The 18,786-nt window shown below is 40.7% G+C and overlaps 1 protein-coding gene and 2 non-coding genes across 3 annotated transcripts; 2 read left to right on the top strand and 1 right to left on the bottom strand.

Annotated features, from left to right (window-relative positions):
• The first annotated feature begins 13 nt into the window (after nt 1–13).
• Nucleotides 14–3,553, top strand: LOC108116895 (putative aminopeptidase W07G4.4). Its single transcript, XM_017229003.2, is given in 7 exon segments — nt 14–151; nt 428–550; nt 1,537–1,813; nt 2,133–2,231; nt 2,285–3,145; nt 3,147–3,231; nt 3,234–3,553. Coding segments are annotated over 6 exon segments (1,524 nt in total). The 5' UTR covers nt 14–151; nt 428–536; the 3' UTR covers nt 3,422–3,553.
• Nucleotides 3,554–16,734: 13,181 nt separating this feature from the next.
• Nucleotides 16,735–16,807, top strand: Trnaf-gaa. The gene has a single exon. It is a non-coding gene; the product is annotated as a tRNA-Phe (tRNA).
• A 285-nt stretch (nt 16,808–17,092) lies between these two features.
• Nucleotides 17,093–17,165, bottom strand: Trnaf-gaa. The gene has a single exon. It is a non-coding gene; the product is annotated as a tRNA-Phe (tRNA).
• Nucleotides 17,166–18,786: the final 1,621 nt, after the last annotated feature.

Genomic DNA, 18,786 nt, shown 5'->3' with positions numbered 1-18,786 from the left:
GAAAGCTCCGAAAACGCCGGCTGGTCTACTGCGAAAACCAGGCTGACATTGCTTTCCCTTTGTTTATACGATTGCTTCGATTTGGCCCAGAAACTGCATCTATAGTGAACGTGACTGGCAAAAGGAAACCAACAGTTCCCAACCGATCGACGTGAGTAGACTTTGACTTTATTGTTTTCGAGTTATATCCGAGTTCTAGTGTTACATTGCAATCATATTGAAGATTATTCATCGGTCGTGCAATTTGTTTTCATCCAAGTAATATATATGTATGTATATACATATGTATGTATGTATTTACTTATGTTCATGAAAACAAAAGCCCGATCCGTTTGTTGAATGTATAAAAAGCTTGGCCACCCAGCAAGAACATTGCAAATCGAGAGAGTTATCAGAAGCGCTCCTTATCGCCAGCTTTCGGTTCCAGATCCGATCCCGCACCCAAGTTTCCAGTTTCCAGCTGCAGTGCTTTGTTCAGTGACGCCCCACTTGCCGTTCGACCAAGTCGCGTGAGCTGCCTTTGAAAAGTACTCATCATGGGTATCGAGAAGTGAGTATGATTAGCTGTTATTAGTGGGTGTTATTGGAGGGTGTGTTTTAAATCAATTGGCCTTAGTTATCTGACCACGCTTAGCGACCGATTAAGAAAGCTCTCAGGTATTCGCCATCTTTTACAGTGATGGTTATTCGTTTAGCAACTTTGTATGCAGTTTCTTCCTAGCATCCCAAGAATGTCCAATCGAAATTAAAACCTGTTTTCTTGATTATGCTTGCCATATACAATCAATTTTAGTTTGTTTGCCAACAAAGAATCGGCATATTGTGAAAACTCCACGCTTTATCTTTTCTGAATATGATAACGTTGTTTGACGAAATTGTGTGAAAGTGAAGAGGAAAACATTTTAACATTTCAATTCAATAACGCGAAAGTGATATATATTTCTTATTACTAAGGAACTTAAATTGAAATTATTAAATAAATTCTTAACCACATCTAGAAGAATTCATTTCTGTAAGCAGATAAAGATTTTCAAAGAAGTAAGCCATAAAATCTCCTAAATTATCTTGTAACATTATTTGAACTTCCCTATGTTTTTGGTTCAGTATCTTTTCTGTTAACTTAAAATATATTGGTGTGCTAGAAGCTTGTCCGGTGCTACACTTCTTTCTAAATTGGGAAATTAGTTTATGAGTGTGGTCATTCCATAAGCTTATCGAAGCTCTTTATAGCACTTAAAGTTAAGATAATCTCAGCGCCAGGAATGGGGGTTATAGGAAGGTAAAGTAAACCAAGTCATGGGCATGGCATATTCTACACTCAAAGGGGAATTTTCTTTTGGAAAACTAAATTGAAATACAAAAGGCAAGATGTTACGTAATATGAACAATTCAATCAACCATAAATGCCACTGTGAAGGTGACGTGATAAAATGTACTGGAATCAAACGCCATTGCATATATTGTTGACCCACAGAAATGTTTCTTAATGAATATCAATAACGACTTCGTTGCGGATTTCACTTGTGTTTCCCACAGAATTCTACCATGCACCCTCCGGCTGAACAAGCTTATGAGCTTGGCGGGCAGCGATTGCCTGTGCATCATCGACCGTGATGCGGTTCCCAGTGAACTAAAAGAGGCCTTCGAGGAGCACCGCAGCTTTGACAAGTCCTTCGACAGCAGCATATCCTGTTTCAAGGCTCCTAATGTCGATCAGCCGGTGGTCTATGCCCCTGTCTCCAACCTCACTGATTACGACGATGTGAGGAGCTACCAGGAGGCAGCCAAGAAGTCAATGGAGAAGGTGCTCAAGGTGGGTTTGGTTTATTGTTCAAGAAATTTTACAAGAATATTTTTGTTATCTTTGTCATAAAACACAATCGTAGTATGCTCGTAATGCTCTTCAGAAACTTAAATCTAAGATTTTGTTTTTGATAGTGTCAAAACCTTTATTAATCACAATCAAAAAAAAATATAAGTGAAAAAAAATTAGTGAAATTCCTTGTTCTTCATTAAAATTTATTTTGAATTACTTCATTTATATTTTTATTATAAATTTTATTTATTTTTATAATTTTATAAATCAGGAAATTTACTTTAAAATATATACTTAATAAATTTGTTTTCTCCAGGCTGGTTTCCAAACCCCACTGCTTTTTGTGCCCAAGGTTAAGCGCTTCCCTCAGGCCGAGCTCTGCACCGTTCTCGGTGCCCTGGAGCAGCTTTATGTGGTAAGTGATATCACAATCCATTGATAACCCTTTTAAACACAAAATTCTCTCAGCCCATTCAACTGCGCGAGGCAGGAACTAGCAAGGACGCTCGCGTGACCACGCTTAGTGTTCAGATCGATGATCCAAAAGCTGATGCGATTTTCCAGGAAGCTCTCATTCTTGAGGCTGGCCGCTTTGTCGCCCGTGACATCGGAGTTGGAGACCCAGAGCGCATGGCGCCCATTCAGGTGGAGAAGTACATCAAACCCCTGTTCGACAAGTTGAACGTGAATGTGGTCAGTGATAAGAAAATTCTGGAGAAGGAGTATCCCCTGTTTGCGGCTGTGAACCGCGCTGCCGATGCCGTAGAGCGTCACCGTGGTCGCATTATTTTCCTGGAGTACAAGCCTCCAAAGCCAGCTAGGAAAACTCTGATGCTGGTAGGCAAGGGTGTGACCTATGACACCGGTGGCGCTGACATCAAGGCTGGAGGTGTGATGGCCGGTATGTCGCGCGACAAGTGTGGAGCAGCTGCTGCCGCTGGTTTTATGCAGGTGGTCACTCAACTTCAGCCAGAGGATGTCCACGTAGTAGCCGCCTTGTGCATGGTCCGCAATTCCGTGGGCGAGGAGTGCTATGTGGCCGATGAGATCATTACCTCACGAGCTGGTCTCCATGTGAGGATAGGAAACACCGATGCCGAGGGTAGAATGTGCATGACTGACGCTCTTTGCCGCATGAAGGAGATGGTCGTGGAGCAGAATCTCCCGGATCCTCATCTGTTCACCATAGCCACTTTGACAGGACACGCTTTTATTTCGGCTGGCGAGGGTCAATCGATTGCCATCGATAACAGCGTTGCCCACCGCGAGGACCATGCCAGAAAGCTGCAGGCTGCTGGGCAGGCCTTTGGAGAACCCTTCGAGGTTTCCGGTTCTCCGTCCCAGTGATTTTGCTTTCAATGCTGGCAAGGTGATTGGCGAGGATCTGGTGCAGGCCAATAACGCCCCGTCGGTAAAGACCCCCGCGGTCACCAGGTGCCCGCTGCCTTCATGATCATGGCTTCTGGTCTGGACAAACATGGACTGGACTCGAAGCTGCCCATCAAGTATACCCACATCGATATTGCCGGCAGTGCTGGTGAACATCCAGCGATGCCGACAGCTGCACCTCTGGTTTCCCTGGTGAAGACCCATCTACAGAAGTAAATCCTTCCCAGATTGCATTCCCGGAAGCCCCAAACCGTACTTAGACATCAATATGCATAGCTAACCAACAATATTATTTTTCTGTCCACTAAAATGCATCACCGTTATATCAATAAAAACAACATATATCCAGGTGAAGCTGTGTTTATGATGAGGCTGATAATATGGAATATTACATGATTATAGTTTTGACAGATTCGTTGTATCAACAACATTAAACAATACATAAAATTGTTTAATTAAAACTTGAGTGCCTTTTAAAACCCCATAGATGATCTTTAAAAACAAGAAAACAAAATGTATAATATCATTCCCATAATAGTTTATAGACCCCATTTGTTTATTTGCCTTACAACCAGCCAATGGGATGTGATCCAGGTCTAAAAAGTTCTTTGGCTTTTATTTCTTTTTTTTATTATTACTGCATTTCCCAGCGGCATTGTTTGCATAATTGGCGGGTGCCCTGCATTTCGAGCTCTTGTTGGCCATCTACGGAGCACAGCTCATGCTCCTCCTTTTACCCCGCCACCACAAGCCTTTTCTTTTCAGTATTGCAGCGCCTTCTTTTTCAGCTTGGCCCACAGCCTAGAACCCGTTAGTCGCTTCTTGGCCATGCTCTTCGCTTTGGGCCTCGTTCCGGGGAAGCTTGAGCTTGGGCAACTTGGCATGGCTTGGAGGGGCGATGGGGTTTACTTGTCAGCTGTCGCATGTGTCGTGGTACCGTTATTGCCTGGCTTCGGAAACTCGGTCAAGAGTGTCTCATTCATGCTGTGATTGCATAATATACCGTTGGCTCTCGTTGGCCTTCTTCTGGCTTCTGATTGCCGTGTCTTCCCGTTCTTGGCCATTCTCCCCATACGAACTTGGTTCCTCCTTCTCTTCTGGGTGCGCGCTTCTGGGTAATTTATTGACAGTCACACTGGCCACTTTTGGTCATCTGGCCAAGTCGGGAAGGCTTTGGCTCTGACCAGGCTAACGGTACTTATTATTGATGAACGTAAAAGTCTTTTAGTTGACTTTTCTCCCATTTTTGCTCCGTTAGTGTGAATTTATTGCCAAGGCGGCACGAACCAAGAAAAATTCAGCAGCGGGAGCAACGGGAGAAAAGAAAAAAGATTTCTGGAACTGGAAGATTTCTGACTTCTTGGCCATTTAACGGGCCGCAAGACAAGAGTTGACCTGATTATGGCAGGACTGGCTAACGGCTTCCTGGATGCTGTCATGTTCAAGCTTTCATACTAAATCTGTTTCATATGGCAGATGATTAATTGATGTAATCGGTGGCTTCAATTTGCCTAAAGGCTTGTTATGGGATTAAGAAAGAGTGTGATGGCTTGTATTTATTTGGGGTGAAAGACTTAAATATGCCAGTCGTAGAAGAACCAGGAATTTGCAAATTAAAATAAGAATATTTCCATGTACCCTAGACCGAATTAACAAAGAACTGAAGACGCTGAAGAAGGTCAAAAACGTCAACGTATCCTAAATCTTAAGCTCTAATATAAAACCCATACCTCTCTAGCTTATAAATTTGCTGAGATCTTTAAACTTCCATTAAGTAATCAATCAAAAGTCGAAAGTTTTTTGTAAGGAATTTGAATAAACAAACCAGCCATAAATCAATATCATCTACATTTGAAATGTTTCCCTAACTGATGCTTTGTTTTCCCATTGAATACTGAATCAAATCAGCTGACTGGTCGACTGCCCCCCAGTAAGAGATCGAAAAACAACAACAACGAAAACTACAAACCCAAACAGCAATGAGGAACAGCAATCCGGTATGGACAATTACCAAAACACCTTGTCAATTGGGCGCTTGTCTTTTGGAAGCAGACGAACTGGCTCCAAGTGTGTGCTGCAGTTGCTCCTCGATCCATAAAGTCGCGAAAACGGCAAATGAAGAAAACATACCACTGGGGTCTTGGGACTTAAGACGTCGGTGGTGGTGGCGGCGACGGCATTAATAATAGCAAACAACAGACAAGCAACACCAAATGAGGGGGGCTGTGTTGCTGTTGCTGTTGCCGCTTGTTGCAACTTGCAACTCTTGCACCGGCAGTAGCAGCAGCAGCAACAGCAACAGTAACAGCAGCAACCACTTGGAGCAGCAAACGACAGAAATGATCTTAAATGAATGCGGAAGTTTTTCTTGGGGTTTCGTAACCAGCTACAGCAGCAGCAGCAGCAACAGCAACAGCAGCAGCAGCAGCAACACCAAAGAGGTCGCAATTCCAGTGGCAGCAATGTTGCTACATTTATGTACATGTGTTTGTCGGCCAGTCGATGCCGTGAGCCCATAATCATAGATGCTGCTGGCTAGGTCGAAAGCAGCCCAGTCCATGGACATATTAAAATTAATCCAATGATTGCAGCGGCAGCCGCTTGAAAATTGTTAGCCAATTTGGTAGCCCCTTCGGTTGTAGCCTGCTGGTAGCCTGTTGGCCTCACTTGAGTAAGCAGGGAGCGTGTGAATCGGAAGCTGGGGCAGCCCAGCTGCCAATAGTCATTTGATCCTGGCCAAAAGCTCGGCAAGTTTCCCATGTGCCCAACCAGTTGGAAGATGATGCAGCACCATCAGCAGCAGCAGCTGCTGAAATCATCAAATACTCGAACTGACGAAGTTCAAGGCTGCCAGGATCCATCCATATTGAATGTCCTCCCCCGCCTGCAGTCGTTGTTCATTCATGAACAATCCATGAATCCGTCTACGCATGGGTGGGCCTAAACAGATCCTGCCTGGGAACAGACAAATTTCTGCATAAACCCATAAATATCAAGTTGATCTAAACGGGATATCCAGAGGCGCCGGCGCCCTGAACTTGAAAATCCAACAAGGCCGACAAGTCACGTACCGACCAACTTGACAACTCATAAATAAACGCTAAATTATGAACTCCAGTCGAATTTGGAATAGGAATTGAAATGTTTTTGCCACACCAACAGATTTTCCTAGGCCAGCAGTAAATACAGGAAAAACACAAACAATCGGCAACCCGCAGCAGGCACAAATACACGGAAAATAAATGTGATATACTTTTCTGCCAATATGAATTCTTAAGGACTTATTAATATATTAAAAACACAACAAGGTACTAAAGTTCATACTTAACTTAGTTACATTGAGTTAGATAATGGAGTCAATCCTTCCTTATATGATGTTGTATACATTCTTGAATATCGAATCTTCCTCAAAATAGAAATAATAAAATTAATATATATGTAAAATATTTAAAACTTTTATAAATATTAAAAGTTAATACAAATTTATTTAGAAATCCCAAAGTATGCATCCAAACTCAAGGGTTAAAGTAACAAGGAATTTCTTTGTGTGCAGAAAAGGCGCCTCATAATCCATAATATTGTGTCATGTTCATGATCAACGCGGCCTCAGCCTTGGCAAGGAAAATGTGTGGCCGGCCCACACCTTTGTGGCAAAATTATTTGGAAAACTCCTCGACGGGCGAACGAAAGTAAAAGAAAGGCCCGAAAAACCAAAGCCAAAAACTGAAAACTAAAAACTAAAAACCAAAAACCGACATACGAATTCGACCCGCTTGCCGGCTAATGAAGTGGTAAAAAGGGGCTTGGAAAACTGCATGCCATTGCAATTGGTATTGGTGTGGCATTTGGTGTTGCATTCACTGTTGCCACCAACGCCGTTTGCCTTTGGTGTGTTGCACTGTTGCTATTTTACCTCCACGGAGTTGAGCGCAGTTGGCTTGCCATTTTTATGGCCTCTTTGGGTAAAATGTTAACAACTGCGCCCAGGGAGGGGGGTAAAATTATGAATTTTTACTTTCACCGCATGTGGCAATTTCAGGTTTGCCAGCGGGCTTGAACTTGAGTCAAAAGCAAAGGCAAAGGCGTCGGCAATTGTCAAGGCTGCCAAAGGTCACAAGACCCAGTCGAACGAAAGGTGTGGTCGAACAGATAAGCGAGTTTAAACACCACCAGATACGAGATGCAGATACACTATCTTTATGGAGATGGGAAATATAGATTAGTAATTAAATACTTTTAAAAAGGAATTTAGTCAATAAGTTTTACAATTATGCATATTGTAGAAATGTATAAATGATATTGGTAAGCATTTCAATTATTAAAATAATTTTTAATTCCATGAATTGAAATTACAATTATGGTGATAATAGCTGACTTTTACAGCTTGAAGATTCAATTAATGCCGATTAAAATGGATATTACCGCTTGTAAAAGCGTTAAGTTGTAAATTAAATCGTTTTAATGATGAAACTAAAACTAATAAACCATAAATGAGTACCATTTTCTTAAGAGGTATTTCCTATAAAAACAATTAAACTAGACTCAAAAAAAAATCAATTGAAAATTATAAAGATATTACTTTAGATGTCTCTGAAAAAAATTGATATTGATATACGATTTTTATAATCATATTATTAATATTTTATACTTTTTCCCAGTGTGCTTCACATAGATGTATTACAACGCCACTCACACAGTTGCAGCCAGATCATAATTGATTGCTGCAACAAATATTTTTATGGTCAGGGCCGAAATCACTTTTAGCCAAGCGAGAGCGAAGTTTGCCAAGCAATTTGCTTTTAATCTAGCCTGATGAAGATGTCCGACGCGATGGGATTAGCAGGCCACAAAAGATATGGGCAGGGAAACTGGACACCCATACAGCAGCAGCAGCAGCAGCAGCAGCCGATGTTGTTGTACGAGTAGCATGCTGCCACATTTCCGCATTTTGGCCGAAAAGAGAGTGGAGACATACTCTTAAGTCTACTCTTAAACCCCAACCGATTTTCGAGGTTCGCTTCAAACTGGCAAACTGGCTTACTCGGCAGAGTGGCCGGGCCCAAAAGGTTTGAGCCAGGTTCGCTTCGGCCCATGATCGGTTGGATCTTCGGCTCCATGGAGGCAACAATACGTCACTAGGGTGAACGTACTTGCGGATGTTAGTGGGTCACTATTCGTACGGTCAACGAACCTTTGGCCGCTTGTAAATACAACAAAAGAAAAAGCCCGGCCAGCAACTTGCTTTCTTTCTTAACTTTTCTCACACACAAACATACATACTATACCATACCAATCCAGAGATGACTCTCGTCTCTCGTCTTGACTGACTTGACTGGTTGACTTGCAGTCGTAATTTACTTGGGCTATAGGTTGATCGTCAACAACCCCCAATCCCCGCCTGGAATCTCCCCGCTCAGTTGCATCCTGCTGGCCGTATTTGTTGCCATTTTGGTTGCATTGGCCAAGATGCGGTGAAGCTGAGGCTGCAGCAGCTCCAGCTTCAGCTCCAGGCAGCTGCATTGCTTGGTGTTCTTATTATGCCCCAAACAGGTCCATGGAAGGCTCTGGCTTTGGCTCTTTTCTTGGGCTTTGGCTTTGGTTTGGCTTGGCTTGGTTTGGCTTGGTTTTCACATGATTATCATGATCATCATTACCATCCGCAGCCACATTAATATCGTCATCTTCGGGCCAACTGTGCGAACGGGAGGCAAAATTTAGCTAGACTGAGACGGAACGATTCGGAGAGCTCCCAGCTCACAGCTCACAGCTCTGTTCACATGCAAGTTTCGCCGGCTGGCTGGCATGACTTGTGGTGTTTGACTTGTGTGTAAGTCAGTCCATAGAAATGCATTTCCGCATATTTTACACCACTAAAAAGTCCAAAAAGAAGGAGGAAGGAAAAAAAATTGGAAAAAAAAACATATACATATGTTTGTTTACTCTTTTGTTGTGGGGCGTTCGTTAGCTCCATCTCCGGGTAATTGAAACCATAATCATTATCTGCAGGCCTGCAGCCTTCTGCGGCCTCTCAATCAGCTCAGTTCAGTTCAGTTCAGTTGTTGCCGCTCCATTATAATGGAGTAATTATGGCGTGTTCGAGAGTCAAGAATTTTCTGCACTGGACCTCAATGCCAAACAATTCCCTTTTGTCATGATATGGTCTTATCTGTGGCTTCTCCTCCTCTCGCATCCAGCTTCCCTGATAACATGTCACTGAACCCCATTGGAGCTTGACATTGTTTACCACTCTCCAATCATTTGCATTATCTTCGAATATTCATGCTGAATTCTTGAAACCCCATCCGAATGGGAGAATTATTTAAATCAAAATCTGCGAAGCATTGAAATGTTAAGCACACGCTATAATAGAATTTGGGTTGATTTCTATCGTTGGTATCTAGTTTCTTTTATTACTTTTATAATATCTAAACTTGGAAGGGATACAAATTATGGTTTGGAATATTTAAATCAGTTAAAAAATGAGAGATATGGTAGTAAAGTTAAGGCAAGATAGAAGTTTCTTCGATCAGCTTAATTTAATAGATTTGTTAAAATGATTTTAGGGTTTGACAGGTTTTAAAGTACCATTTTTCACTAATCAAGTTATTTGATTCTTCATTACATCTTTAGTTACATTGAATAACTATTTATTATAAATCTATTTTCTGTAGAAACTATTCTAAGTTGGCATATCGATTCCTAGCGACCTTTCTAATATTTCTAAGCTCATGTAGATGCCAACGTATCCATCATTTTAACACTTTTATGGCCAGCCATCCATCAACTTTCTTCAACCGACCTGGGCTAGCTATCTTTCTACGAACTTCTTTATCATTAGGAGTGCACGATCATGCCAATAAAAGAAAGAAATCACGGCCCGCGATCGTTCGCCATGGTAACAAACTTAATGCATTCCGCGTTAAAGTGTCAATGATCTCGTTACCGAAAAAGAACGAAGAGCTTCAAACATTTCACGCACCGGAGTTCATTGTACCACAGAATTGGACGGAGGGCCACAGAGGCATGGGGCAACCATATGGCAAAGACTATCGTAGATACAGTCTAAGCTCCCTAAATTATACTATTTTATATCTAATTTTATAGGGCTTTCATTAACTCTAAGTCTGGGAAATAAATTATTAGTTTAAGCTTTAATTTCTATACCTATATATATTTAAGTATATCTTATATGCCCAGGGCTTTCATTATACACACCTTTTTCAAGGGCAATTAGGTCTAGAAATATAGATTAAATAACATATAATTTTCAAGACAAATCTCAGTTTTTCATATAATTTTTGTAAGAGAACATCAAAAAGGTTCCATCCTACGATTAGCAGCGATTTTAATTTTTTAACTTCAATTTAAAGAGATTTCTCTGATTTTCTAAGCTAGTTTAAGTTATAGAAGTTCGACTGTAGCCAATAGAGTGTTGAGAAGGGAGGAAGGAGAGGGCGACTCCATTGGTGGTAATGGCCAAATCATGCACGAGCTTTTGCAGAAAGAAGATAAATTAATATGGTCAGCATGTCATGAATTAGCTTTCTTCCTATAGCTGCGCTCCGACTTTAGACTTTGGCTTCTGCCAGTTGGCTACTTGGCTATCCCAGAAACAAGGCAACAAACAAATACAACACGGGGTATCACACACGGCACACAAACTTTCACGCAAAACGTCCATTCAACTCCGGGCTGAAATAGAAAAAGAATCAGAATCAGAATCCGAAGTAGAATCAGAAGCAGAATCAGAATCAGAATCAGATCCAAGAAGCAGCAGCAGACCATAGACTGAGGAATAGGTATGGAAAGGTATAGGTATACGTATACGAATACGTATAAATTCCCATAAATCAGCTGTGAGCCAAAGGGTCAAATACCTCGTGGCGGGCTAAAAATTACACACGAACATGTGTTGAAAGGAGAAATTAAAACAAAATTTGTTTTACACGCTGACCAGCTGGAGAAAGAGAGAAAAATAGAGCAAGCCATAGAGAGATGGAGCATAAGTAATGCACTGGAAAACAAATTAACTAAATTATCAAAATTAATACAAAAATAATGTGATAATTCTAAATTAGATATAAATTTAAAGTTCATACTGATAATTTTTTAATATCAATACAATTTATTTTATATAAAATTCAATGCTAACTTTTGTCAGTTCATTAAATTCCTTCAAAATGATTCTTATATAACAGCCTGATCATTTTTAAAGATTATTATTTTTAAGTCCTAAATTTCTTTAAATTAAATATTTTTTATTAAATGGCAAATTTTTCTGTTAATGTATATCCTTTAGTGAACCCCATATAGTTCTAGTTTATTTAATCCAGATAGGCGGTTGCCTAATTGCCACCGAAATCTCATTTATCACACCTCCTCCACGCCCCCTCAATAAAGTTTGTTCCAATTTTGTTCCACTTAAAAAGCAAAAGCTGCTTAGATTGGGAATAGAACTTCCTTCTCATCACGTCGTTGCCCACATACGTTACTAACTCTGGGTCTTGGGTGGATCAGTGTGAGGGGATCGGAGAGTGGAGTGTGGGAAGAAAGCGCACCAACGAAAAATTAAACAAAACGAAGAACCAGTGAAAAGGCTAAAACATCGGCCCAGACTTTTGTGTGGCCATAAAAATGCGTGAGTTACGTTCGGGCCAAGAGCAGAAATAAGAGCCAGAAGCAGCGGAGACGTCACTCAGTCCGTCAGTCTTTCAGCCATTCTTTCAGATTTTCAGTCTTCCAGATTTTGATACTGGGACTGGGACTTGGACTGAGCCATCGCCATCGACGCCGCTGGAGTTTGGCCAAACAAAATGCAAAGCAAATTAAACATTACTCTGCCTGACCTGCCCTCCAACTTTTTGGTGCACAGAGAAAAAGTAGTAATTAAATTTATTTATAAAACTTAACAAAATATGGTCATAAGTAATAAAGTTTTATATGCCATATCTGAAAATATAAATATATACATTTTATTATTCTAATAATTTTATTTAAATCGCATAGTATTAATGAATATTAATGTTATATACGTTTTTTACGGTGTCATTATCCTCTTGCACCCCACCATCATCACCACCCCAATTTCCTTTTGTATGCCAAAAGCCCTGGGATCCGCAATGGTTTTTGATGATGATCATGATCATGATGATGATCATGATGACGAGGTTGTGGCTTTGGCTTTTGGTTTTTGGTTTTTGGTCCGCCGCCGCCACCGCTGCTACGTTTAATGCGCCACGGTGTTACCAAAGTGGCAGCGACAGTTGCGGCCATTCACCTCCCAAAAACCAAATATCCGCCCGTGTGTGAGAGCCAGTAGTGGCACACATATGCAGCATACAAAGTGTGTAAGTCGGACCCAAAAAAAGAATGAAATGACCAGGCCATCCCATCCGCGGTGTAACCAAGTTAAGCCAAGTTCGCTAGGTCCAAGACCCATACTTGACCAACTCCACATTCAAGGTATGTGTACGTGTGAGTGCGTTTTGGGGTAACAAACTTTTGCACGGGAAAATATTAAAAAGAAACTAGGGATTGTCTATATACGAGGAATATCTATTTATCTTAAAAAATCTTAAATATTATTATCTGAAAATGTAATTATTAAGAGTATATATAAGGTTTGAAATTTATTGTAGATCAGACTTCTGATTCCAAATAAATCAAATAGTACCCTCATGTAGAAATCTGCAGATTTAACAACCTTTTTTATGCTTATTTTGTATCGAAATGTTTTCCTCAGTGAACTCATTTTTTCGGCGCCTTTTTCTTTGTGTTGGCAATTTTTTGACTTTCATTGTCAATGTGACCGTGCCACAGAAGATTACAGAACCAACACACACAAGTTTTGAAGCTCGTTGTAATGGATTTTCGGGGACGATGGTTGGAGAATTGGGGAAACACGTTCCACCTTCTTGGCCTGCTTCCCTCGACAGGGCCGGGATATGATTGACATTGGGCAGGGTCGCCATCAGTCCAGACTGACATGCTAATGTACGAAGGAGCTTGCCGCTCCAAAACAAACAAGTCAAACAAATGAGCTGGGGAGAGAGATAGAGAGAGAGAGAGCGAGATATGCGATCAGAAAGAGACGGGAGAATAGATCGCGGCTTAAAACCGGCAAAAGTTCAAGCAAAACAAAATCAGCTGACACTCAAAGAGTGATTACTGGCCTGTAAGAGAAGGTTTTGACTTGTAAGAGAGTTAAATAAGAGGAAAGAGTGAGAGGGCGATACAGTAATCGAAAGAGATGGCAATAAGAGAAGAGAATGCAATGCAACTGGCCTCAGAAATGCGGAAGTGTATGCTACTCATGCATCCGTCGTTCATGTAATGCAAGAACGAGACGGGGCATATTAAGAAGAGAGAGAGAGAGGGGGGCGATATTGAGAGATCAACTGGTTTGCGGCTGTTTGTGTTGGTGTGTTTGTCACTGTTTAGGCAAACATTGTTTATAACTTGTTTATATAAATATTGTTAATTTCGTGCGAGGCCTGCAAACTCAAACTGGCCCCTAACCGGCATCGCTCTCTCTCTCTCTCTGCCTCTTCTATATCTCTTTTTCCTCATGAAAATCATGGATTTATATAGAGAGCTATCGAAGACGGGATACAAATGTGCGAGGGAAGGAGACAGACAGCTCTGGGTGGGCGAGAGACAGGGAGCGAGCATCGTTAAAAGCGCAATTAATTGCTCACAGCCAATATCAAATCAACAGCGTTTTAATGAATTGCACAAATTTGTTCAGATTGCCGCTGATTTGTGGCGCATTGGAAAAGGGGAAGCGAAAAAAACTGAGTTGATGGGTCGAGGTTCAGATTAAAAATACATAAATGTCACAATGATTCACTGACGGAAAAGGTAAAAGCCCCAGGAAGTAGGTTAAGTTCTTGGAAAATTACATTACACATAATGAAATCTTTATTGTAATTAATAAAAGGCCAGTAAAACAAGAATTTAAAGGCTTACTAATGATAATTATAATATCTAGAAATTTTATTTGTATTTATTTATAATTATATAATTAAAGCTTAAATTCTTAGTTAACACTATGTGAATAAATCATAAGCCAATTACACCTCTAGCTAAATTGTAAACTAAGGCCAGTAAATAGGTTAGTTTATTGGAAATTAGGAATACAATGATGGAAAAAACTCATCTCGAGACGTTGATAATGACTCTTAGGGGGACTCACCCATTCCCATTCCTACATCATTCAAGCCAATCGATTATCTAACATGGTTTTCAGAATCCATATCATCGGAAAGCGCGCTCACAACAAATTGGGTATATCATCATTTTATTTATAGCCATCAATTACCATTTATGCATTTCCAATTAGCCTGGTAGTAGGTGCTGGGCCAGCTCTACAGCTCCACAAAAAAAAAAAAAAAAAAACAGAAAGCCCGGGGACTCCGCCCAGTTGGGCACAAATGCAACATTCACACGTGCAACAAAAGTAGCAGCAACAGCAACAGCAACAACTGCTGCAACTGCAACTATGAAAGCATTTTCCAATTCCGATGCATGACATTAGATGCGCTCTCCCATACACGAAGTTACATATGCATGAAAAGAATCCCAACTGGTAATGAAAATAAAGTGCACGTCGCATGCGGTAATAATAACAATAAAATAAAATAACAAATTACACGCAACACTGCCTCAGCCTGGGACTCTTGACTGGGGCCAACTTGGCCGGCACTGGGAAAAATATTTAAGAAAGAGAAATTAAAACAAAAATCTATATGGAACAAGTGTAATTTTTTTTAAAGTAAAAGTAAGTAAGTAAGTAAGTAATTCTCAAACTTTTGATCATCATCTTTAAAATTATAAAATAAACGGGTAAATGGCACTTTAAAAGCCACTAAAAGAGACTTCAAGATAGATTAGTTTCATAAACTGCACATATGTATGTATGTTTAATATAGGAAGCAAATTATTTAAAATATGAACCACCTTTCTCCGAGTGCTCTTCGAATTGAATTTGAGTTCGACTTGAGGTTTGGGACTTGGCCAGGCGAGCGATAATTACGGAGACACGGCAACAAAGGCAATCGAGCCGACTCACTGAAAACTTGGCAGTAGAAGGAGAAGCCGCTGTTGCTGAGAATCGTGTGTCCCCATTTCGATGGAAGAGCCAGGGAAAGGGGAACTCGGGATCGGAATCGGGAAGGGCTAACTTAACCTGGGGCATAGAAAGCTGGAGCTGTTGCCGTGGCCAAAAAAAAAAAGAAGAAAAACTGACAAGAGGTTACAGCCAAGGGCAGGGGCTCCAACGAAGCTCCCAACTTACAAATTGACTAAGAGAGCGCCTCTCTTTTGGGCCTGCTCTTGGTTCTAAAGAGTGTTCGGGTGAAATGTGGCCAACAACACAGACGGACAAACAGAAAACGCACACAGCCAAAGCCATATAGCCATATAGCTTACTTGTGCAGCTCAGACAATCTGGGTCACATTTTGCCATTGAACCGGTGACGTCACAGCGGGGCAACGACCGCAAAGCACGACCAGCTACAACAACAACGACTAGCTACAACAACAACAGAGACTAGCTACAACAAATATATACCAACAGCAACAACCACAAGACATCCAAGCAGCCATTGGAAAGCGTGCAGGCAAACATTTTTACAACGACAACTTGGAACTTGGAGCTCAGCTTCATTTCTGGTTTTCTCCGCTGGCTGATTTGTTGCCCAGCGAGCAAAGTCGTTTGTATGTGTGTGTGTACGACACCCAACACTCTGCCCCCTGTCCCACTTCAGGTGCCACGCCTCCCCCGCCCACAATAGTTCATTAGATGCCATGTGCCATCGTGGCGGAACCAACATGATTTGGCTGCAGACGAAGGAACAGCCAGCAAAGGCACAGTGAGAAAAATATATGTTTTTTACTATCTTTGGCCAAGCATTTAACATTTTCATATGGAAAATGTCAGTTGTGTAACATTTATACCACACGTGCGATGTCTAAGTAAGTAAAAACTGTTTATTTGATTAAATAATTTGCTGATAAAAAAAAGAGTTGAGTTGCTATCTGTAATGTTTCCACTTAATTTTGACTGCTCAAAGTGATTATTAATTATCATAAAGATTACCAGCTAGCGGAAATGTATCAGCATAAAATAATTTTCAAAAATATTACATTAAAAATTAATATTACGTAAATTATTAACTAATATTTTTTTGTGTAGCCACGGGAGATTTTCAACTAAATCCAAGAGCCGGCTTTTTTGCATTTGAAATGCATTTGACTTTGATGACTTCGGCGCAGGCGCTGGAGCTCTTTGCCCTCGAGAATGCCTCATTTTCCGGGAGTTCTGCACGGCGGCTACAAGCAAAAGGTTCTATTTTTAATATGCCCGCGATTAGATAAGCTCCACAGCAACAGCCAGACGACAGCCACAAAACAGCAACAGCCACACAACAGCAACAAAAAGCGGTGGCAACAGCGAAACAAATAGCGAGATAAGGGTTGGAGCCTAGCAGGCAGAACTACACGGCACTTGGGGTCTCCACCACCACAGCGCCGAAATAGCTCAGTTGGGAGAGCGTTAGACTGAAGATCTAAAGGTCCCCGGTTCAATCCCGGGTTTCGGCAACGCTTAACTTTTTTATATATTTTTATTTCATTATTGATGCTATCAAAATATTGTATGAATTTATAAAGGTTCAAATTAATTAATAAAATAACTTCCAACAAGTTATTATTACTATTATTATTATTATAACAACAAGTATTCCAACAAGTTTTATTTATTGGTAAAATTATTTATTGAAATTATTTAATATATTTTATTTAAGGGGAAGGGGTGAATCGATTTTTATTTTGTTTATAAAAATGAATATTATTTATTTAGAAAAAATAAAAAACAAAAAATAGAATTGCCGAAACCCGGGATTGAACCGGGGACCTTTAGATCTTCAGTCTAACGCTCTCCCAACTGAGCTATTTCGGCGCTGTGATGGTGGCGGACGCAATTGACGTGTTGTCCGGTTGGCTATGCTCTGTCCCTCTTTCGCCTTTCTACTGTTGCTGTAGAGATTTATAAAAAAAGGGCTTAAACCGAGATATTTACCTGAATATTCTTAAATATAATGTAAATTAATATATAATTATGATGTAATCGTTTTTTAAACTAAGAGACATCGCCCTATTAGCTTTTAAAACTTAATAGAGAGTATGTATGTAATGTATATTTGAAATATATTTAAAACATCCAAAAACACCTTTCGAGTTTTGCCTTAGGCTCATTTAAAAGTATTTAAGTGTTCTATAGATGCGGGATTTGGCCTTGTCTATAAGCCTCATAGGGTCATTCATGTCCAGTGGCATGTGGCTGTCAATCAAGCGGTGTTCGCAAAATTAAACTAAGCCGGCGCAGCCAATACTGACCTGGCCAGCGGGACAATGGATATGGATGGCAAGATGGTCAGGATGGCCAGAGGATGGTCAGGATGAAAGGTGCGGATTAAGCGGCATAATGGGCACGACGACTCAATCAAACAGCAGGACAAACGAAACAAGGTCAGAGAAAAGTGAAAAGGGAAAATGCAAATCGCATTATTAACGCAGCCATTGACACGTTGGACCTTGGCCAGTGAACAAAAACCAAGGACCATTGTCCGGTTGACTGATTTGGCCCATTCTTTGGATAAAGCAAAAGTGTGACGAATGCGTTGACAACAATTAAGAGCTAGAAAAGGTGATCCGCCAGGTAGATAGGTAGGAACACCTTCAAGTGGACAACAACCGATTGAAGGAAAACCAGGAGGCAGTCGTGGGGGCGTAATGATAGATTCCATTCCGGCAGCTGCAAACAACAAACTAATATGCAAAGGATCTCGGCCGAAATTGAATCCAATCTCGTTTTGACGGTGTCCAACAACAGCTGCCAAGTGGAGGACGCGTGCTAGGCGACCACAAAAGCCATTGACTCGTCCTGAAAGGGAATCGAATGGAGAGATTGCCGCGGCCTACGCCCCAGAATATCGCATATCCGTTTGGCATAAAAAACCAAAAAATATAAAAAAACCAAATGCTCCATGGCAACTGGCACGCACCACATGGCGCCCTCCGTGTCTTTTGCATACAAAATGAAAAAGAAACCCTAAGAAAAAATGAGAGGCTCGGGTTTTTTTCTATAATTTCATTGTTATTTTTTTTTATTGAAAGTGAAAGATGAAAAAAGAGGCACCCTCAAATTGCAGCATCCAGGAAGTGTGTCAGCCGCGAAAAAAACCTCAATTCGAGAACAAGAGGGCCTAAAAAAAGTGAAAAGATCCTTTTGAGCTGCGGTCGGGGTGCCAATTGTCTATGGCGTAGGCTCAGGTTTTTTATTTATGTGGCTGCCTATCACGGAAATCATTTGGTCCTGTCTTTGTTTTCCCTTTGCACTGAGAAAATGAAAATGTTTACAAAAATAATAATAGTTCTTAAAATATTAAATAATAACAAAAGAAAAATTCAATATTTCTAACTCTAGAAATGAGACTCTAAAAATGATAAAAGAAGATATTTTAAGAAAATATTTTCTCCAGTGCACACACAGAATAACCATCAGCCTATGATGTTGTTTT

The sequence above is a fragment of the Drosophila eugracilis genome, unplaced genomic scaffold, assembly GCF_018153835.1.
Source record: "Drosophila eugracilis isolate 14026-0451.02 unplaced genomic scaffold, ASM1815383v1 contig_401, whole genome shotgun sequence".
Lineage (NCBI taxonomy): Eukaryota > Metazoa > Arthropoda > Insecta > Diptera > Drosophilidae > Drosophila > Drosophila eugracilis.
This window is presented reverse-complemented; position numbering and strand designations above follow the sequence as displayed.